Source organism: Tinamus guttatus, unplaced genomic scaffold, assembly GCF_059628265.1.
Source record: "Tinamus guttatus ecotype Peru unplaced genomic scaffold, ASM5962826v1 Tinamus_guttatus_pri_ptg000131l, whole genome shotgun sequence".
Classification (NCBI taxonomy): domain Eukaryota; kingdom Metazoa; phylum Chordata; class Aves; order Tinamiformes; family Tinamidae; genus Tinamus; species Tinamus guttatus.
Window position 1 is genome coordinate 829,961 of NW_028288665.1, and position 22,534 is coordinate 852,494.

The 22,534-nt window shown below is 50.5% G+C and overlaps 1 protein-coding gene across 1 annotated transcript in view; it reads right to left on the reverse strand.

Annotated features, from left to right (window-relative positions):
- Positions 1–1,733: 1,733 nt before the first annotated feature.
- The window catches only part of ATXN1 (ataxin 1), a 138,278-nt gene continuing 117,477 nt past the window's right edge, over positions 1,734–22,534 (reverse strand). Inside the window, exons 3-4 of the mRNA XM_010216966.2 lie at positions 11,038–13,075; positions 1,734–2,441 (exon numbers count right to left, since the gene is read on the reverse strand). Coding sequence (XP_010215268.1) covers positions 1,911–2,441; positions 11,038–12,915 — 2,409 coding nt within the window. The 5' untranslated portion in view covers positions 12,916–13,075 and the 3' untranslated portion in view covers positions 1,734–1,910. The remainder of the gene's footprint in view (positions 2,442–11,037; positions 13,076–22,534) is intronic.

The following is a 22,534-nucleotide window of genomic DNA, read 5'->3' on the forward strand; positions in this document are numbered from 1 at the left end:
ACGACGCAATTAAAATCACAAATAATAATAATAATAATAAAATAACAATAGGCTTGTTTCAAAAACAGACAGACATCCTGTACAGAAATGTTTCTTGTGGAAAACTCTCTCAGTAAGTCTGAAGAAAAAAAAATATTCTCAGAGCTGTCCTTGTAGGACCTGGTTCTGTGTGGCAGATATGGTAGAAAGACCAAAAAAAAAAAGAACTTTGAAAGGAACATAACCCTATGAAATGGCCTAGAGCATAGGCAGGTTAGTGAGTAATTGCTACATTTGTTTATGCTCTTTCAGACCCCATCCCCCCACCCCGACATCCCCGCCCAGCCCCCCGACATTATTAGGTAAAAACTGCAGGAATATACCACACAAATGATAAACTCAAGATGTGCAAATTGCAAGATTCTTTAAAGTCCATCTTTTTTTTTTCAAAAACACTGGACAATGATTTTTTTTTCTCTTTCCTTTCTCCTTTCTCTTATTCTTTTATTATCTGTCAGCTCGCATATGCCTTTAACTCTTTCTCAAGCATTAAAGTTTAAAAAGTGCCTCCTATTAAGTAGTCCTTTGTGGACAATGACTGTCACATACTAGTTCAATAATTCACATTCATCCCTTTGAAACCACATTAAAACTTTCTGCATCTTGCCTGTGAGAAAACTCTACAGAGTTGCATGTAGTTACAGTGTTGAAGAAGAGATTCATCTGTTGTTGTTGTTGTTGTTGTTGTTGTTGCCGCTGTTTTCCGAGCAGATTAAAGTGAGATACAGTACGCACTGAGTGTTAGAGCAGGATGCTCAGCAACCACGCGTGAGCTGCATTTTAAGTGCTTAAAGACATTCTACGTTCATCTTCAACATCGGGTTCCTCGTGTCACACCGAAATTGGAAAAAAAAAAAAAAAAAAAAAAAAGTGGCACCAGTTGTCCATAGTCATGAACTCAAAACAGTACTAGAGTTAAAGACGAAGATCTGCAACCTAACTGCCAACAACTCATGCCTGTGACCTCCAAGGGGCAGTATGCGCCGGCCTCGTGGAAGCGGACGTCGGCGGCGCGGGCCGGGAGCAGGAGCGAGGCGGGCGGCGGGCGCGCGCGAGAGACCGGCCTCAGCGCCCGCCGCCCGTGGGACTGCACTAGCGAGCAGCAGGGACATGGCGGCGTGGCAGTTGCTGTGTGAGTAAAAATCAGTGCAGTCAGACCCCATGGGGGGAAAATATATATATACACATATACACACACACGAATATATATATATATATACACGCACATATATATATATATATATTGTAGAGCCTTGAGTAAGGGTTGGTTGGTTGTGAAGACGTCAGCGACTGTCTGATGCGCTTCCATCCCGCCGGTGGGCCGAGCTCTGAGCGCTCCCCCGGGGCGAGGGCCTCTGGTGACGGCAGCGCCGCCTTCCCGCCGGGCACCGACACGCACACGCTCCGCACACGCGCGACGGCCGCCGCCGCCGCTGCCCGCTCCCGCTTGCCGCCCCGCGCGGCCGCGGCGGGATCCGCTCCCGAGGCCGGCGCACAAGCAGACACGCAGACAGACAGACAGAGAAACCCAACAACAAAAAGAGAAGGAAACAAAACCACAGCTGGACCCTGTTCCACGCGAGGTGTTAGCAAACAGGAGCCAGGACGACACATTCATTTCCACTAAGGGTGCGTGAAGCAGATACTGCCCCTTCTGCAGCTCTCGAGAAACCTAGTCGCTGACAAAACACTTGTGGAAAAACATATGCACCAGTCTCCTGCATAATACCAGCTGCAACTATAACAACAAGGTTATAACATAAACCTAAAATAAGATGATAACATGTAAATACTGGGTTATTTAGTCTACAGTACAGTAATCTGGATAAAAATGACAAGGGATAGCCTAATTTCCTTTCCCCAAACAACTTTTACTTTCCTACATTGGATCGACCTTCAATGCAAATCTTCACCTCCTGAGGAATAAAAGAAGGCTTGGGAAGAGTCAAAGGTGGCTCCTCTTCGGATTTCTCTAGTTTCCGTGTCTCGGGGGCTGACCACCTCCTCTTCCGCGTCGCCGGGGGCTTGCTGGGTTCTGTTTTGGTGAGCAAAGGTGCTGCAGGCAATCCTATTTTGTCCAGAAACTTCAGTTCACCATTCTCAGCTAACATCTGTGCACTTCCCTGATTAATCCCGTTTTCCTGCTCCGCATACCTGTGTCTACTTCCAGCTAGACTGTCATTCTTTGAATGCTTCAGCAAGATACTAGCTGAATCCACGGGCTGGCCCTTTTTAATAGAGCCGTTCTTCAGGTTCTTGAGCGTCAGCGATATGCAGACGTCCCCCACCGAGAGTTTCGAACATGGCAAATCAAAGAGCTGGCTGGTCCTCTCCGGGCAGCAGGATGACCAGCCTTGTCCAAATACAAAAAAAGGGTATTCTAGCAAGACCTCCACGCTGACCTGCAGGAAGAGAGGGGGACAACACAGGGAGAGAGAACGGAGAGAGAGCATGAGATCAGCTCTTGGCCGGTACGCCAGGCTCTGCACACAGTGCTCGTGCCTGGAGGGGGGAACAGAGCAGCACATCGTGAGAGCACCGCACACTTCCAACTGCACCGGTGCATGTGGCTGCACGCTCCTCCTTGTTGCACGGGTACTGAGAGTGTCTTGGAGCTCAGCACTTGGAGCTCAAAGCCTCAACAGGGATTCATCTTTGCCTGTGTCTGGCTGCTCAGTGATACATAACAGGCATCTGAAACACGCGGTTCACCGCCATGGCTCCTACGCTACCCAGCCCCTGTCACCTGCATCTCAGGTACCTTCCAACCCAAGGATGCCTCCGGGGCAGGTCCGTGAGGCGGGAAGGGTTTGCCTCTCCTCCCGGTTCTGACCCCGGTTTCCTCACAGCCCGCGGGAAGGCGTCAGCCCCCCATGAACTCCTCCAGCTGAGCACACGTCGATCTGTACGCAGTGGCTGAAGACATGTTGCTTTGCGGGGTGAGCCCATGGGTGTACGTGGACCTCTGTAACAGCAGCAGGCATGAGCCCACCTTCCCCAAGCCGTCCTGCAACCACTCCAGCTCTCTGCCTCTTCACCCACCCTCTTTGGAAAGCTGCCTTCCTTCCCACCCCCCTGCCTTCAGAGAGTGCCTCTTCTGGCTCTGACACTCCAACACCCAAGGCACAGCTTGGTGGTGTCTGCTGTTCAGCCTTCTCTGCCAGCCTCGCCTAAGCTCTGCAGTCAAGTTCATTTCCACTTGCTTAGCAAGAGGACTTCCTTTTTATCTTCCCTCTCCTGCACGCAGTTCAAACTTCACCCCAGTTTAAGAATTCACATGGTTATGAAGGTATCTGACCAGCTTACAGGAAGTTGCTATAACCAGGAGAACAGACCAGCATGGGCTGCTGACTCTTCCTCGACACTGCAAATGTTGGGCCTTGAGGTCCTGACATCACCAAGCACCTAAGCACCTGCTTATCTTTACGCACGTGAGCAGCCTGCTGCTCGCTGTGTGGTATCTGCCTGCAGGGGCAGGAGGTAGATGGAGGCTTGTGTGATTCACAGAGACCTATTTAGCCTGTGCTTGGTAGAGGCTAAAGGCAGGAGAACACCTAAGTGATGCATACACAGCTTTCTCACCTTGTTTCTAAGCCATTCAGCATATACAGAATGTACCAGCTGTCTAAAGGGCCCCCCCTCTCTAGGGAACGGGGATTTGCTTGAAGGAGCTATCACAGCAGGCTTGCAAAACCACCTCTCACGTTGGGAATGAATAAGGCTGCCAAGCCAATTGTGGCTTTGTATTGTTAAAAATATATTGTAATACTAATGAGCCCAAGTGGTTTGAGATACACATCATGCTCCTGTGTTCAACCAGCTTTGCTCAGGAAAGGGCGAGCAGGACTCTCGGGACGAAGCTGCACAGCCTGTCTTGAGGAGCTGGCTGGACTCAGCAACCACACGAACACGGATATGAGTTCCTGCAGTGCTGAGGTGCCCTGAGGGCTCCTGTGCCGTCACCTCCATGTCCCTATGCTGGATACACTCGCCCTGCACACAGGGCCCAAGGAAGCTCCAGTCAGAGCCCACTGGGTTCCAGCTCAAGGATGACCCATATGCAGGGACGGAGCCTTCAGAGCTAGGAGGCTCCCACACTGTGACTGTACTTCTGACTGCTCCCACCCACGCCAGGCACGGGCAGGCAATTACAGCTTATGGAAATGTTCATTCTATTCAAAGGAACTTAACATGTCTATAAATATCTGACACACACTTATAAGATCAAGCCAATGAATAGTACTCCAGCTATTCCCTTGATACTCCGCCTACCACCACTATATAAGGACTTTCAAGGGGAGCAGTTTAGAGGCACAAGATACCCTCCCCCTTCATGAATCAGTGTATGTCAAATTAACCTTTACTCTGATCCACAGTCTGCCAGCAGCCGGTTACATGCACTGGAAAGGCGCCTGACTCTTAGGCCTGGTTTGTGCTCCCATAAATAAAGTTGGGGTAGGCAACCCAAGCAGCCTCATTACTTCATGTCATTGGACAGCAACTCTCCCGGACTAAGAATTGTGGAAACATCTCCTCAGAGTTGGCTCCTACTACCTACACACCTCTGGAAGGGCCATGACTGGAGAGTATCCTCCATCTCCAAAGGACTCTGGCAAAACTGCTCTCTACCTGGAGCCACAGGTCCTCTCATCATGGGTTATCTGGCAGGCACAGAGTCCTCCTTTGATACTGCTACTTCTGCCCTCTTTCTCTTCCTTCCTACTTTTTTCTTTTAATGTTCTTTCCCCTCGCTGTCAAAAGCTATTTGTCCCTCTGTGATTCACATGTTGGCGTGCACCATCGTCGCTGACACACGAGTACCTCTTGAGGTGAATGTGCTTCCACATGTTACACTCCTTCCTGCGCGACATACAAAACACTTCCTTGAACTGTCAGTCAGTGAAACAAACCCCAGAACTGCTTGTGACCATGAACAACGCCAAATAATAAAGACAGTAAAATGCTACGATTTCCATGATCCAGTCTCACATATATCTATCAATTCAAAATGGGTTCCCTCTCTGATTATTGAGCAACAAGTAGTCAAAGACCTCTTAACTGTGGAAATTCAGTAAAAATCCCCCTGTATCCATTTTTTCCTGGAGGACCACTGCATTAAAATATGAAAAATCAATTTTAGAATTGATCCCTCCCTGCAATATCTTGTTGCCATTATTGTATGAGAGAAAGAAAAGGATTTGCAACTTGTCTCTGTGTTTTTCCAACTATTAAGACCACAAAGAAAGAAATCAAAATGCTGGTCCCTCTGTAAGCACGCTAGGGCTCTACTGCAGAGATCCTTCTCTTTTTCTGCTTTTTAAAAACAGCTAGTGAAAACACCCAAAATGCTTCCAAGCAGTCCCTGAACACCTGCAGTTGTCTGCATCGATTTATCACTTCTCAGTCCAATTTGGGACTTAAGGAATGCAATCCAGACTGCTCCAGAAATGAATACTGGAAATGACCCCTGTGGGACAACGGGAGGCACAGGAGGAGCCATCCCTGCCGCTCCTCTGCGGAGCAACACAGAACCTGAGTGTCGGGACTCGCTCCTCTAACCCGTCTAGCAAGCTCTAAAACAAAAACTGCCTAATAAAACTGGTTAGTACAAACTGTATTTCAATCAGTGCAAACATGCAACTTCCAGTTAGGTCTTTTTCCTCTGCTGTTATTAAAAAGTGATGAAACCAGGAGCGGCAGGTCAGAGCAAACCGAAGGAAGTGCTGGGAACAACATGCAATCAAGTGGTGGAGCTCCCTGCTGCACAGCACCTTGCTGTGGGTGCTGAAAGATCCCCCTCGGCTCCCAAACCAGCCAGACTACTTCATGCAATCAAAATCCATGAAAAGCAAAAGGGTTAGGAAACTCAGGAGCCTGCAAGGCTGTACATGCTTGTCCTCTTCCTTGCTCCACGCCTTGGGGGAGGCAAAATTTTTCCCTGTTGGCTCTTACTGCTCTAATATGGCTCTTACTAAAACATATTTTAACTACTTTTACAAGCTCCCTTTTCAGAATACAGATGATTAAGATGGTGAGAACATCAAATAACCCCTCTTTATACCATTCACCTCTTTCCATGCTATGCTCTCCGAGCCCAATCCTGGGAAGTGCTGGGCACCTTCACCTTCCACTTAAGTCAACAGGAGGAAAGAGGACAGGTAAAAGGATTCAGCAACTTCCTCAAGGGCCCATGAAGCAACAGGAACAGAGCCAGAGCAGGACAGCGTGCAGCACAAAAGATGACAGCGGGGACCCTCCACAGATGGGGGAATGTCTCAGTGGTGAGGGCTGCCAAACAGCACAGGAAATAGGCAGGCATTGGGCAGCCATACTTCATATATATTTTCACTTCTCCCCTCTTCAGAGAGAGTAACATAGACAGGAGAGGAGCCTCTGGGAAAAGCATGACATGCAGCCTTGAGAGAAGAGGGTTCAAACAGGCCTGCAAAGAGAAACCTTTGCCTTCTGATGGTTCCACACGGGAAGGTCCAAGACCCCAGTGCTTTTGCAGGGTAAAAGACCTCACCTCCTTTGCTAAGGGATAAATTCCTCTTGACATGGGACAGGTAGGAAGGACACTTCTGAGACCTGTGAACCTGTCTGATCCCATGGGGAAAATCTTGTGGAGGAAGAGTGTTCACCTCTGAGTGCTTCCCTGTCTTATGCTGAAATAATAACTTTTGCATGGAAAAGCTGCAGTCCATGTGATTGCCTTTTCCTGTGGCTTCTTCCCTTCCTGTTCCAGAAGGAAGACCCTGCAGTGCCTGGGTCCCACCTGACTCCGCTTACCCAGGGATTTTTGGGCTCCTAACGCCACTGTCCCCACCACCCCCATGCCCCATCTAACCTTCCCAAGAGTGGATTTGCTTGGAGGGACCCATGGGGCTGCAGGTAGTGCCTCCTGCCACAGGGACCACCCGGCACAATGCGCGGCCGGGGCTGGGATGCAGGAGGGTGGCAGCAAGGCCTCGCACATCCCACCGCGATGCATCCAGCCCCGCTTGAGCCTGCTCTCACTCGGGCAAATAAACCGTGCGCTTGATCAAGGCTGGCCAGCTCCAGCTACCCGAGCTCCATGATCCCGCGGCCAGGAGACTCCTTGTCTCAAGGGAGGCCATTTCTGCTGGCTGGCTCGTTTAGCACACGAGCCCTTACCCGCTGCATTCCCCCGAATTCAGTAACACACATCTGAGCGGGGAACACGGCATCCCTGCCACCCACGGGAACAACGCGCCGCTGCCCTGCGCCCGGCGAACAAAGTTGCCGGGATCACACGAGCGCGAGGCAGGCTGCGGTCTCCACCCGCAGCAGCAAGCGGAGCCAAACGCTCCCTCTTTTTTGTCTGCGACAGCGCCAGAAATGATGAAAAGTAGAAAGCTGAGCAAAAGACAAAGTGACTGGTTTGTGTGCATGCAGAGATAGAAATGGAGGGCTAAATGGGATGAAGCTCCACAGAAACTATACACTAAACTGCCGGGGGACTAACTAGATGGTCTAACAGGACTTTTCCATCTCTAATGCCTGTGATTCTGTTTAAAATTAAAGGGAAAGGTTATAAACTGGATGTTCCTCTTTTCTTTTTAAGCTGTATGTCAGCTTTCTTAGGCAGACCTGACTATTACAGATTTTTTTTCCACAGCAGCAGGTAGCAACTGAACTTCAGTGGTGGAAGAGCGCCGAAATGCAACCTTATCTTGCATCTCCTGTGTGTACTGACCTTAACGGGTGAATCCCTAGCTTCCTTCCGCTTGCTCCTAGCAACAAAAGAAAGGACAAGCAAAACGATGTGCGTGTTATTACAGGAATAACATTTGAAATTACAACGAGATCCAGGTCTTCTTTTTTCAGGCAACCTGAATCCAGAGGAATAGAAATTGCACAGAGCAAAGCGAGGTCCTTGGATTCTGATCCATTCGCAACTTATTTCATTTCTCGCTAAAGCACAGTAGGGATGCAGCCAAGGGGCTCCCAAGCCCCCCTCATGGGCTAGGGCCAGTGCTTTCCCTGAAAGGGCAGGCAGCTTCAAGGGGGTTACTCTTCTTCCAGGTACCTGGATGAGGGTTGGATGTGCAAGGAGGCAAGGGTGAGCCAGGAGGCAGAGCTCGATGCCGGGGAGGAGGAGCCGTGTGCTTGCAGCACAGCAGCACCATGTACTGCCTCCCTGTTTACATCACTGGTGTATACGCTAAAAATAAACCCTTCCCTTCGATTGCTGTGAGAATTAACCAATGTTTGCATGGAGCCTGAAAATACGGATTCATCAATATTGTAATGAGTTCCCAGAGACCACTGGGAGGGGTATATAAAGTGAAGGGAAGCTAATGATAACGATGCTATTTTTGCATGGCGCTTCTCCTTTACAATCTCCATTCCAACAATACTGTTATACAAGCTCCCTCCTCACAGAAGTGTATGTGTGAGTGAAACTTAATTATAGCAGCACATTTTGCAAAGCCCAACTACGCACGCACCTCTATTCCCGCTGTGCTCTGGAGTCAATAGGTATTTAAGTCAGCAGCATCACAATGTCACTACTCTAAACAGCAAGACTGAATGCGGTCCTTTCAGGGAGAAGCCTAAGCCTTCTTCACAGGCAATTTTCTAACAAGTAATGACTACTGCATGCCTGCTAACAAGGCTAAATGCTGCCATATATCCACGTTAGGCTGAGGGTGAGGTCACTGGAGACCTCAGACACACAGAAACGCTCTCTCTCTAACCAGGCAGGGGAAAATCAGCACAGCAGTCACTGCTATGCAGGGACGCAGCTGATCTGGGAAGAGACCCAAGTCCTGGAATCTGCAGGAAACCTAAATTAAACCCTCATTCTAATCATATCTCTACGTGACTCCCGCTCCATTCTGGAAGCATCCCCTGTGGGAAACACAGCTGGGGAGTATTTTAGCTGCAATGATGTCAGCCGCTTCTGATAGGCTTCTTGATAAGGTGACACTTTGCCGGATGAGCCCGGTGCAGCTTTGGCGGTAGCTTTTATTTATTTATTTTCTTTTTTTTTACAGCTTCAACCCCAGCATGCTCTCTACCAGACGATGGCACTCGCCTCTCTGCAAAACAGCTCTTCCTAGCAGCAGCACTACAGCACATTGACTCTGTTGACAGATCTGTGAACAAGACATGACACAAATGCTACCTACTAATTTGTACCTCTTCTGCTGGTGCAGAGACCGGTGGTCTGGCTGCAGAGAGAGAAGTGAAACAAGATGAAAATTGCAGATGGGAGATTACTCCTTCTGAGCTCCTGTTATGCAAGGCACTGGGGCAAATTATAGTAACTGGTTCTGATCCAAGGATAGTTCTTCTATCAAGAAGCAGAAGATGCACAGCTCGCAGCAAGAGCACCAAAATACAGCTTAAGAGTAGGAAAAAAATGCATCCTTTTAGCCTTACTGAAAACACTAAAGGCCCAGCGTTCATTTCCTGTGCACAGGCATACACATATATGAACACAAGAGCAAAGGGAACCTGTGCACCTGACAGGAGAAAGGGCTTGTGCTGCACATAGCAATTTACCCTGGGTTTGCAGTTTGGGAAGGAGGGGTCACAGACTGCTGTGAGTGAAAGACAGGGATTTTACTTTCAGTGTAATTTGCTTCTCACTACTGCTGCTCTTTGTTTTCTTCTCCAAAGCAGTCAGTCTAAGGTGATTTACTAAATTCTAGTTCCTCTCTCCAGAGCTGTAATTTGCAGCACACCTGTTTCAAACCAAACCAAAACCATTTGCATCAAGATTTTTAAAAACAAGTACCTTTATGAACCAAACTGCTACCTAGCGTATCTAATCTATTCCCAGCTTCAACACAGTAGAATGTAAATTGCTGAGGTAAGGGACAGTATCAAGATAAAGCTTTTTAGTATATTCTTGGCAAACCAATGAGAAACAAAGTCCACAAACACAGGATATGTAGCTGTCTTGATGTTTTTTTCTTTTAAAATTGCCCCTAAACACACGGTGTGAGAGCCCCGCTGTGTTTACACCTAACTGAAACCTGAATAAAACTCTGTGTAGTGTGTCTCAGGAACTTACACGTGTGAGTGAAAGCCTTCCAAGACAACTCCAAGTTTTCAAGCCATAGAAATTCACAGCCTTTTGGCCTACCTATCTCTCAAGGGTAGGATTTGAGCTGGACTTAATCCAAGCTTTCTGGAGGAGAAGGCAAAAATCACCAATTAGAATGCAAAATATATCCTCCCCTACTGCCTAAACCAAGTTATTTCATATCTGAATAAAGAGCACTAAGATAATTTAATTCTTTCTGTGGATTCTCTCACTGTAAAGCACACTGGGATTTATACCAAAATGTAAAATCCTAATCAGGCACTGAACACCCTTGGATAGGCCAAGGGGTGCCAGACTTAAAGATCTGTCTCCTAGCCTGGGCCCTGGGCAACGACATGCTAAGTGACTTTCCCCAAATTTCTCTGTTGCCCAGGGTCTCAGCTTCCCCCTTCATCTCAGATTTTTTTTGCATGATGCCAGAACTTTTTTTTTTTCTTTTTAGTTCCATTCCATGATTCTACAGTGCTGAACAGCACCAGGCTGGAGTCTCGAGGTGCCATCGCAGTGCAGGCAAGAGTGATATTGCCTCAAGTCCTGCAATACGACTGAGGTTTGCCGAGTGAACCACCCCATGCGAGGGCACAGACAGTTCCCCTGGCTGCAGTGCAGGGACTGTGGTGGAGGGCACTGAGCACAGCCTTGCAGCAGTTCAACCTGGGCACAGGAAGAGAGGCTGGTCTGGTCCCCAAGGAAGACCTCCTATCACAACCCGGAGGCTACATTTATCATAGGTGGGTCTCTGGTGGCTCCACTGGCACTGCAGACTGGAGGATTTTTGGACCAAACATGTCAGTCTCACGGACAAGTGTGAATGGTGAAAAACTAACACATCCACAAACCCAAACAGACCTGCTGGCAAACCACTCTGTACCAAGACGTGCACCTGAGTTCCTCCACCCACAACTCCCACGTTTTATTACCTGTGCTCGATGCTCTCCAACAGCAAACTGTATCACAGCAATGCCTGGGTTATGGCTGTCTTCAATCCTCTCCACAGTGCTGGAGTCTATTTTCAGGTCATTGCTAATTTCCGCGCTCTGTATAAAGTCTTCTGTTTTTAAGTCCTCTACTTTCTTCAGCTCCCCGTTGGCCAGCTGAATGATCGACCCTTTCATGAAGTACGGAGGCAGTGTGGGAGGAGCCGCGGCGGGGGAAGCGATGGATTGCACCACGGGGAGGTGGATTTGGGCCTGCACCATGGTTGCCTGGTAGGCGGGCTGCGTTGTGAGGGACTCAGCGCTGAAGTTCTCACTCTTGGGAATGGCGGTAGTGACAAACGTGTGAGGCACTGCTGCAAACTGGGGAGATGAAGTGACTATTGCAGGTGCTACTCCTGACGGCTCAACATCTGCATTGCCGACTGGTATCAGCAGGGGTTGCGTGCCAGGGATCACCAGGTGCTGTGGCAGGTTTCCAGGGTACCCAATCGCTTGCTGCTGGCTGCTCAAGTAGCCGATTACCGGCGGCTGGGTCCCGGCGTAGAAGGCCGTGGCCGGCAGCCCGACGGGGAGTTGCTCAGAGGCGCTGTGGGTTGTCTGAATGACGGTGTGAGGGGACAGTGTGGCAACTGCTTTCACCCCCTCGTGGCCCAAAGTCTGTTGTGGAGATAAAGCATAGGACCGGTGCGCTGGCTTTCCTAAGTGCAAGCTTCCCTTGTCGTTGAGGGTTGAGGGAGAGGTCTCTCGGTTGGTGGCCTGCTGCACCTCCAGGTCTGCGGTTGGTGTGTTGCTGTTGGGTACCACCATGACAGAGGCCCGGACGCCTGAGGAATCCCGCGTGCTGTACTCGGCAGGGTTCGAGTGGACCACCACGTGCCTGGCCTCGTAATGGTGGGGAGCTGGTTTATTGCCTGCTTTGACTAGGCCCAAGTCGGCCGAAGGGGAAATGCCGTACCGCCGGCTCTTCTCTATCTCCCCGTTCAGCACCTCCTTGGCCTGCAGCGCCTGAAGCCGGCTGCTCTCGGCCTTCTTGATGGGGTCCCGTGTGACAAAGTGGCCCCCGGAGTCGGTGTACTGCACCACCACTTGGGAGGAAGGGCCGAGGGTGAGTGTGTGTGGTATCACTGTCTGATGGGGATGCAGAGGGACCGGGATGGTGGGAGGAGACACGTTTCTGACGGCGCTCTGGGGAGAGCTGGAAATGTGCACGTACTGGTTTTGCTGGGTGGGCGGAGGAGACCCTGCGGCGATCAGTCCAGGTGTCCTAACCAGGTGCGGCTCCACTTTGTGGCCCTGCTGGCTTAGGCCGCTCATGCTGGCCAGCAGGGTGGAATAAGCCTCCAGCTGGGAGCGCTGGGATGGAGTGGTTGCAACAGCCGTGGCCGCCGCCACGGCACCAGTTGCAGAATTGGCTGTTGGGGAAATCAGCTGCGAGGGGATGAATCCGGCATATGGTCCACTGTACTGGGGCCCGACGAACTGGAAAGTGTGCTGCAGGTGTGTGTACTGCACGGGGGACACCGGCGTCCCTGACTGGGAGAGCGCGGGCGAGTACACCGTGGGAAGGGTCGTGGAGGCTGGAACGGACCTGGGCGCGCTCGGCGGCGAGTAGTCCATTCCCGCAGACAGTGACTTGTGCAAACCCTGCTGTAAACCCACCTCCACCGCGGTGCCCGCAGGCCGGTGCCTGCCCGCCAGGCCGCCCGGGCCGCTGGGGGTGCTGGGCAGCCATGCCAGGTTATCGGCACGGTGGTTCTCGTTCGGCAGGACTGGCTTCACCTCCGAAGGAAGGCTGGTGGCCGGGATTTCTCGCTTCTTGGGCGGCAGGCATTCATTGCTCCGCTCTTGGTTGGATTTCATCTTTCGCCGTCCCCCCTCCACTGTGCTTGCTTCACTGTCTGGCTGCCTCTGGTTTCAGTCTGATAAATGGAAAGTCACATTTGATATCTGAAAGGGATCCAGTGACTTCATGAGGAATCATCTCCCCGTGAGCACGATCCTCCGGCAGCTCCTCTGGATTCTGCAACGACAGCGGGGGGGAAATCACAGCGTCAGCGCTGGGAAACGGAGCCCCACGAGCGAGCGCCTCCGAAACAACCAGCAAGGAAAAAAAACCCTCTGCAAAAGCAAAATCTGTTCTGCACTGCCACTCTCGTCTCAAGGAGCAACCTGCAGCTAAAACCCCAGGTACGCCCGCAAACGCCTCAGGGGAACAAGCAAAACCTGAGGCAAACCAGCGGCTCTCCAGCCAGAATGCCTTGGTGTAACAGTGGTCACTCCTACCCTAGCGCCCTGCAGGCTTGTTTTCCTCCTTCCCCTGGGAAAACGCGGCAGGTTTCGCAGGAGGCCGGCCCGCTCTGCCGCGCTCCCTGCTCGCCCTGCCACGACAGCGTGTCCTGCGGCACGGCATCACGGCGCGGCCTCCCGCACGGCGCGGCGGCGAGCCCTCAAGAAGCCCCTGCAGGCAAAATATTTACGTTAGCAACAGGCAGCTATTAGCGGCGCGGGGGGAAGGTGCCACCCCCGAGCTCCTACGCGGCCGCGTCACCGCCGGGCGGCCGCGCGGGGCTGCAGACGCAGCAGTTGCCTCCTGCTCTCGCCTCGTGCCGCGGCTTGCTCCCGGCACACGTGCCCTTCATCTACTAGCCTGGCAATAAGCCTCGGCTAAGCAAGCTATTTACAGCAGCAGCACAAAGCCAGAGATGGCCCCGCGCCAGGTTTTTAATGTGCTTTTTTTTTAGTGCTTTGAACTCCCCCTGCTATTGATAGCTCACACCTAAGCGAGCAGGCAAGACTCGACGCTGGAAAACGCGCCCATCTCCCCAGCACAACGCGGGAACCCTGACGATCCCAAAAGCTCGTGACTTTACGACGTGCTGGAGCGAAACAGCCTCCCCCCTGCTCTGCATCACACAGCGAGGTTACTGCAGCCACCCTCGAGGCTGGGAACAGAGCCTTCCTAATTCCTTCACTATCTGCTAAGGAAAATATCCCAACCATATCACACCACGCTCTAAAACCAAAACAAGCCAAAAGAGACTGATAGCCTTTCCCCACCTGCCTGAAACCACCAATTCCTGCTTTGCCTTCTTTCCCAATTAAACTTTACAGAACAGAGGCTCTCCTCACCCCAACCAGTCACCTCCTTGTATCTGCATTTCTGTCTTTTTCTGGTGGGGGAGGAAAGATATGCAGGAAAGGCTGCTTGGAAATCTCACATCTCACTCCATAGGCATTCCAACAAGAAAAGCATTGATTATATGAAAGGGAAATGAAGAGAGAAAGAATTACTGTGGATGAGAAAGAAGATGGAAATAGGATATAACTGACTTTAAAGCGAATGCTGAGCAGCAGTAATGATAGTTATCTTATGGCAAATAATATTCCTTTGGGGGATCTCTTTCCTACTGCCTTGGCTCTAACGAACAATAAGCCTCACGTTTCTCTGCGTACGCAGCACTTTGAAGACACAGTTGACTCAGATTAAACCTAGTTTTCAAGCATTCCTTACATTTATGGCCCTCCAAGCTGTTATCATCCCACGAGAAGCGTGTGACGCTCCTAATGGCCCGATACAATCTGTTCTAAGTTAATTATTCCATTGTTTAAAACTTGATAAACAGTCACCAAACGCCAATAACTGCCAAGCCCCCAGAAACCCAATGTTTGTTGTTTCTTCCCGCGATAGCTCCACAGCTGCAAGGGATTAGCACCGGCCTGACCTCGGCGGAGAAACCAGCTCGCAAAGTATTTGTAGGTTTGGGAAAGGCTGCTCAGAAGACCTGCGATTTTGTGTCGAGCCGCAGGCAAAAACACGGCTCACAGGGAGGCAGTGGCCGGGCTGAGAGGGAGCCGCGGGCTCCAACACGGGCTGGTGACTTTTTAACACTTACTTCCGAAAAGAAAATCCTCAGGTGACTTATTTGGGGCTAGGGCGATGCCAGGGAGCATCACCGGGAGCTGGCGCTGCAGCTCCAGGCGGATGAGGGCAACTGGAGACCAGAGCCCTGGGATTTGCAACGGTCTTTCCCCTCCTCCAAACAGTTGCTCAGTGTGTCCTGGCAACAGCTAAAATTATTATATTACATATGACTTATAGATTTTTATTTTTAAGTTCCACTAAAAATAAACCCGCCAAGCTTACATTTGCGCAGTCATCCTTGGTTAACTTTAGCTCACTGTAGTCCTCCACGCCGGGCAGGGAGCTCTGGCACAGAAGTCAGCAGCTCCCGGCGGAGGAAGCTGCACGGAGACGCTGCGGCGGGTGCCTTTCACCCGCTCCTTCCGTACAGCTCCGCTTCCCATAGGGAGCTCCGGCCAGACCAGCTCGGCGGGCTGGCAGATGAGGGCCCTTCTGGACCCTCTAAGCGCTCCAGAGAGGAAAAATCTGCTTTCAGACTGGCAGCAGGGCGCTGGCCCCTCTGCTTGTGTAACAAGACGGCTCAAAATGCCAGGCCCGAATATGCCACATGTTTAAAGCGGCTTGTACATGGGACGGGATAGGGCCAACATATTTTGCTCTAATGGGTAAACCAGATTCCCGAAACTCGTCGGCCCAAAAGCCTGAAGAGCCTGGATTCAGCTTTTCCACACCAAAATTACTAGAACGAATCCATATGAAACTTGGCGGACTTTTACTTTGCAGGGGCTGAAGCAAGGGTTTTGCCTGCTAAACAGGATCAAGCTACTGAGTTTTGAGTGGCCTCCAAAATTAAAGCTAACATCCTTCAAAAATGCCAAATGCTTACTCTTTTGCACTGAATTTAGGTTAAACCAGGAATTTCTGACTGAAGAGGCAAAATCATGAAAGAGTCCCAAGTCGTCTGAAAAGTGCTGGAGCTCAGCAAGTTTTTTTGTTCAACCTGGTGCAGGGCTTGAGACTCCAACGCACTCTGAAAACAGGCAAGTTTCACAGGCTGCCCACAGCATTTGGCCTGCTTGTTTGCTGGGTGAATCTTTCATAGGACTGTCTTCATCAGCATCGGTAACGAAAGAGCTTCCCCGAGTCCTCTAGACCACGAGGGAGGAAGGAGCAAGCTTGAGGGAGGCGAGGGACTAGACACCTACTCTTCAGCCCAGCCGCACTATGACTGCCGGCAGGCACGGGGCTGGATTTGCAGCACCGCAGGTCACCTGCCCGCTGTGCAGCAAGCCCCACTTCTGCCTCTGCAGTTTTGAGCATCGCTTGAGCAGCAGCAACAGCAAGGACAGAAGGGAATGATTTTGCTTTGGAAAACTGGAAGGGGGGAAAGCCAAACAGAGTGTCTCAAAGGCGGGAGGTGTAAGACAGAGTTAAATTGTTCTTCCCTTGCTCTCCTAGAAAGACGTTCCCGCTCTGCCTGCCCTCCGCGGTGGGGTGCGCTGCTGATTATTTGCACTCCTCTTTTTTTGGATCCACATCACTTCTCCGACCCCAAGTCCTCCTTCCATTTAACTTCAGAGCCTTGGATCATGATTTGCAAGATGGGCAAACCGCAGGTGCAGTTCAGCCTGAGAAAGGAAAGAGGACTAAGAGATCGGGGTCAGCAGCTGGACTTCGGCATCTCTGGTAGCGAGTGCACACGGAACATTGCTGAAGTGTCTGCATAGCCAGTGTCCGCTGGCAGCCTGCCCACACTCGAATTCCTGGAAAGGCTTAACGCAGAAAAATAATCACTTGGAGGAGTCACCATCTGGGCTCGCGCAGGCCCCAAAGGGATCGCTCACTAGCGCTTGGGATATGCACTTCCATGCAAAACTCTAGCACGAGGCAACTCTAGCAAGGATGGTTTATCCCTCAATACGTCCCCCAGAACAGTTTGTACTATTTATTTCTTCTAACAATTTTAAAACGCAGGAAGGGAAGCTGGGTGACAACTTTAGAGGCTGAGCTAGTTGATCTGCTTCAGGACAACATGGGCAAACCCAGCAACACGAGTGCCCCTCAGGCCGGCACCGACAGGCCGCGTGCCACCACGACACTGAGTCAGTGAGTACAGAGCAGAGCCCAGGTTCCCAATCCTGCGGCACCTGCGTGCTCAGGCCGGGATTTTCACCACCTTCAGAAATCAGGCAGGTCCTGCAAAGCAGTTAGCTAAATTATTTCTCTAAAACACCTTCAACAATCTGATCCCTCACTTGCCACCAGGAGCAGGGCTGAGACCAAGCTCGTTTTCCATCCTCATGGAGTCATCACCTGCGTGTCAGCCTCAAGCTTCAGAGATATTCAAACCAACCACTTACTGCCAAAAGGCTCATTTGAGCTAAACCCTAATAACACACCTACTACTATTAATTCTTACCTTTTACTTTCCAGCTCCGGATATGACTAATAATTTCTCACATTTATCACTTCAGTAAAAAAAACTAGGCCTACCCTCTGTCAGACACTATTGCCCTGCCTGACGAACACACATCAGTGTAAAGACCAAAGAGCACTTTGGAAAAAATAACCTTCCGAAGCAAGTCCGAGTCCACAGGCCTCTCTCTGCCCGGAGTGTTACACGCAGCCCGGCAGCATCCGGGTTTTGTGAGCCTTGCCTCGTGGAGCTCAGCATGGGCCTGCAACAGCTCTATGAGTTTATTGTCCAATCCTACCAATTTCGCAGTTCTCTGGCAGATTTCCCATGAGGGCCAACTGCAGAGGTCCATTAGTAAGAAACATGAAAACCTCTAATAAAATTTGAAAATCTCCTCCCAAAATGAAAGGATTCCTGATCAACGCAGGAATATCCAAGACAGACTGTCCACTGCAGCGTTAGTTCTTATTAGGCTTCTGCGCATCGAGCACAGCAAATTGACACAGGTTTTTGCAGCGTGAGCAGCTATTCTGCACATCCCTCCTCCCGCCAGTCAGATCAGATATCCTTTACACAGTATAAAAGGCAATTGATACAAGCAAACCTCAACCAGCAGATCATGGGAAGTGGGATGCTCAGAGGCTTGTCATTACCGTAATTTTTTTATGATGCAGGTCTGTAGGTACCAGAATTCAGAGAGGCAGATTCATGAGAAAGACTATCGTAAAATATATTCCCTTTGCAAAATAGGCAAATATTGGGAGTTCTGAAAGAGCCTTTTACCTGGTGACATTTATAAATGTACATGATACAAACTCCTGAATGTTTTGACCCCTGACTTTTGAGGCCAATGTCCTGCAGTTGTCTTTTACTTTTGCAGTTATACTGCAGTTATACTTTGGTTAGGGACACGTTGTTATCTTGGCTGGTGGCTGAGCTGCGCAGGAATCACAGCTTCTCGAGGTGCTTAGTAGTAGATTAAATTTCAGTTAAGACTAACTGTCGAATTAGTAAAGAACTTCGAGTTAATTTTCAAATGTTGCAGGTTTCTGCTGTCTTTTCACCTGGGTGGCATCACCTGGTTCTAGGTGATGTTCTGGTAACTGTGTGCCTTCAGAGAAGAGGCCCGTCATCTCAACACCTGTGAAAGTCACGCTGTGTTCTGGACATCCGACATAACCTGGCACACACATGTGGGAGCGCGTAGCTTCATGTACACTTTGCATGGCAGTTTTATAGGAGATCTCGGTTCATCCCAGCTTAGCCTTCTGTATGAACCATTAATTGCATATTTGCAGAAAGTTGGCATTAAAGTGTTTGGCAAGTGAGTAGGTACTGCCCTTGCCCTGCGTTGCAGGAATCCCCCTTGTCTCTAGTATCATGAGCCTGGTCCTCCTTCTTGCCCCTGAAACACTGGTGTAAAAACAGAAGATTTCTTAAAATGATAAATACGGGAGTTTTTTTTTTTTCCCTCCTTTTTCTCTAAAATGCCGTTTTGCTGTGTGAGGCCTTTCAGGCTCCAGTCAGTATTTTTCCCTGCAGCCCACAAGACCAGCTCACCTTTTTAGCTCAAAGTGGAATTTCCCATCTAACCATTTGACACCAGGAACCAGAGCTCGGTGAAACAAGGTCAGCTATCCAGAGACCTGCGATAGAAATGTACCCGCTGACAATGCTGATTTCTGAGAAACTTCTTGGAGGATGAAGTCCTCAGACTCCAGAGCTCCCTGCTCCTAAGAAGGAGCAAAGAGAAGGGTTTAACTAGTTATTAGGGACCTGAGCCTGGCTTAAGTTCAGAAGGCAGTACCTCATCTCACCACACCAAGTGCCCTTTGCCAAAGCATCCTGAAGCCACAGCAAAACCACGGGAGCTTGCAGGGTTCCTTCAACCCCGCTTCCATCCCCGCATCCACAGAGGAAACGTGGATCCCACCTAGGCTACTCCACAGTGGACAGACAGCAGCTTATGCCCCTTTCCTCCCTGCACGGCTCTGACTGCTGCCAGTAACAGGGCACCCAATCCGAAGGACCAGTTTGTCTGAGCCGGCACCACAAAATCCTTCACTCTTACACCCATCCCCTAGGGGCACTTCTGCAGCTTAAATGAGCGCATAGTGTGCATTTATAAACAACTATAATACAGAAATTACTTTGTTGATGTTTTTCATTTATCTGAAATGTGCCCAGCTACAATGGGAGCTGCCTACACAATTTTCCATTGAAAATTTCACATGAGTGACTATAAATGAAGCAACACCCACTCGCCACTCATTTTAACTTGTGACAGAAACTGTCATGCCTGTATGAACACATTTGCACAGCAGATATGTCACACAGGTCTCCTTCCATGTGTCTCCAAATGCTTGTTAACGTTCTCTCTTTCATGCATGTAGCAAAACAAATTTGAAGATGTCTGGCTTCATCTTCAGCAGAGATGAACGTGCCCCCCACCAAAAATTACAGGGGCTGTGGCCCTTCCATCCCTTGGGAATCCTGGCCAAGGGCATCAGTGAGAATTGGCCAGCCTGAAGCAGCTGTTCTACAGATACACCTTGAAGCGGGGCTGGGAGCTGGACAGGGTGAGGGCAAGGATTTTTTAGGGGCACATCTGGAAAGGTCAGCAGCTCACTCAGTGCCTTTTGGTGGATGTCTGTCCTGCAGGTGGTGGCTTTACGGGTAGGTGCCAAGTGCTGGCCACATGGGCTATCATTAGCCCCGTTGTGAGGTGCTGGAGATGAACTCACATCAAACGCCCCTTGAGATGCAGCCCGGCTCCTCTCATCCTTTCCCGCTTCCTTCAGTGAAGCCCATGGGATGGCTTTAGTGCCACGAAACATCGCACGAGCTCCTGCTCGTACGTGAAACCAGCACCGGGCTCCTTGCTGAATCAGGACCACCGACAACACGAAAACGCCCCTCACCAGCAGCTCCCCAGCACCAAGGTGCGTGGCTGTGCTCCCCCCACGCTGCAGAGGCGAGCCCTGCATCCCCCCACCCACTCCTCTGCTGTTTCTTTTTCACTCCTTCTTCTTTCCTTTCATTTATTCATTCATTCATTCGGTTTTGTTCTTACACCAGCCAGTCACACTCGGGTCCACCCTGTAGAAACCCCCACGAGCCCCGCGTGCTGCTCGCGCCTCCAAGCCTCATCGCAAAGGCCGCCTGCGCGCTGAGATGTGCACGCAGGAATGCACACGGGGAAGAAAGAAACAGAAAAGAATGAAGAAAAAGCCGAAGCAGCTGCTCTGCAACCCCTCTTCCCATCAACGGCCTGGCCCGGCTCTGCAGCCCACGACACAGAGTGATTACTTAGCTCTTCCTGACTCACGCTTCGCAGGGAGCCTCCTGTTTCCTGGGCAGGATGGCGGGCAGATAAAGCGGGCTCCGGGAGCTAAATTCATCACCGGCGTCACCACGCTGAGGCCAGCGCAGCGAGGGCGCGATTGCCCCAGCTGTTCTCTCCGACAAGACAGCGCAGAAAACGACTAGAACAAAATGAAATAGCGCCCAGCTACAGCGACGTAGCAGGCCACGCTGTCACGGGCTCCAGCTGCAATTAAAAAAACCCTATTTCAACTGGGAATGCAAATCACCGGCATTGCTCTCAAGCAGGGAACGCTGACAAACGAAGGCGGTGTGTGAACACGCCGTGCCAGCACTCTTAATTTAAGTATGTGAGAAACAAAGGTATGTGCTGCCAGAAAGAACTTGCTTTAAGCAGCAACCAAAAGGAACTGGAAGGATTTTTAAATGACCAAAAAAAAAAAAAAGATAAAAAACAGATAAAAGAAATCCTTTTGTTCCCCTTCTCCCAGCCAACTGAAAAGGAAAAAAGAAGAACATCACACAACTCCAACAGAGATAATTTAAATAGGAGTTGTGAGCTCAAAACTCAAAAATCCCTCCACTGGACACGCAGATCCAGTGAGCCACAGCTCGGAAATATGAATGGAGCTTTTGCAAAAGCCAGCAGCGACAAACATGTTTTCTCACCACCGTGATCCCTTCTGTGAGAGCATCTCACCCGCCTGCCCCTGGAAATGCAAGGCACAAAGGCAGGTGAGCTCCCCGCGCCGGGGAGAGGCACAAGAGGAGGGCTGGCCACCTGCAGCTGCTTCCAATCGCGCCGCCGAGGAATTCCTGCAGCCCTCTCCGGCGGCTCACACGGAGCGCGGCACGGCGCTGCGAGGCGTTATGCAAGTCTAATGCGCTGCCAGATCCCCGCGAGCAGCCAAGTCACTCCCTCCCACCATTGGCTCGGCTTCATTAACTTCATCAGGTATTCATTCATTCATTCATTCACTCGTTCATTGAAAAAAAAAAAATTACAAAAAGAAATCGCACTAAGCCTGGCAGAGAGGCAGCGCCGCGCACGCAGAAGCGCGCGCTCGCGCTGGCCACCGGGAACCCTGGCACTTGCGGCTCCTCCACGGGGCGTTCGCTCCGCGCGGGGCCTCCGCGCGCGCTCACCTCTGCTGCATCCCCCTGGAAAAGCGCGCGGGGCTCCCGGGAAGCAGCAGCCGGCGCGCAGGCAGGCCGAGCATGGGGAGCATCCTGTAGGTAAGTCAGCGTAGCCTGCAAGCAGCAGGGGAAGGCGCTTCCCCAGCACAACGGGCTAATTCACTGGTTTGATTATTTGGGAGGATTGGTACGTTAACTCATTTTGCTGCATGGTTCCTATGCTTTCTTTCACACATGCCACGTGTGTTGTAAAGCTAAATCTGGACAGAAAGGAACACAGCAGAAAACTAAAAAAAAATAAAAAGAGGAAAAGTATCACACAAGCAACACTGAAATTACTTGATAATGAAAATCTCTGCTTGAGCCCTGCATCTGTAAATATACAAGACTTTCCACAGGCCTGTAACACTCGAGCATCAAATAAGAATATCCCCTTCCTCACGCAGGTCTTGCACTTGCTTTTCTTAGTCTTTCCAGGCAAGTTTGCAAAGCACATTATTTCTTCTCTCTTCTGTCATCAGGATGACTTCTGCTGCATGAGAAAGCTGCCATAACAGTCCCCAAAAGGAGGCCGTGACAGCTCTGGCTTACTGTGAACAGCTTCACGTGGCGAGGCAGGCTGGGCAGCAAGGAAGGAGAGAGGCGTTGCCTTTCCCCCGCCAGAGCTGAGCGGCTGTGTGAAAGCAGGCAGCATCTCCTCTCCTCATCTCATCTCTGTGCAAAAAATAAAGCCTAGCCTG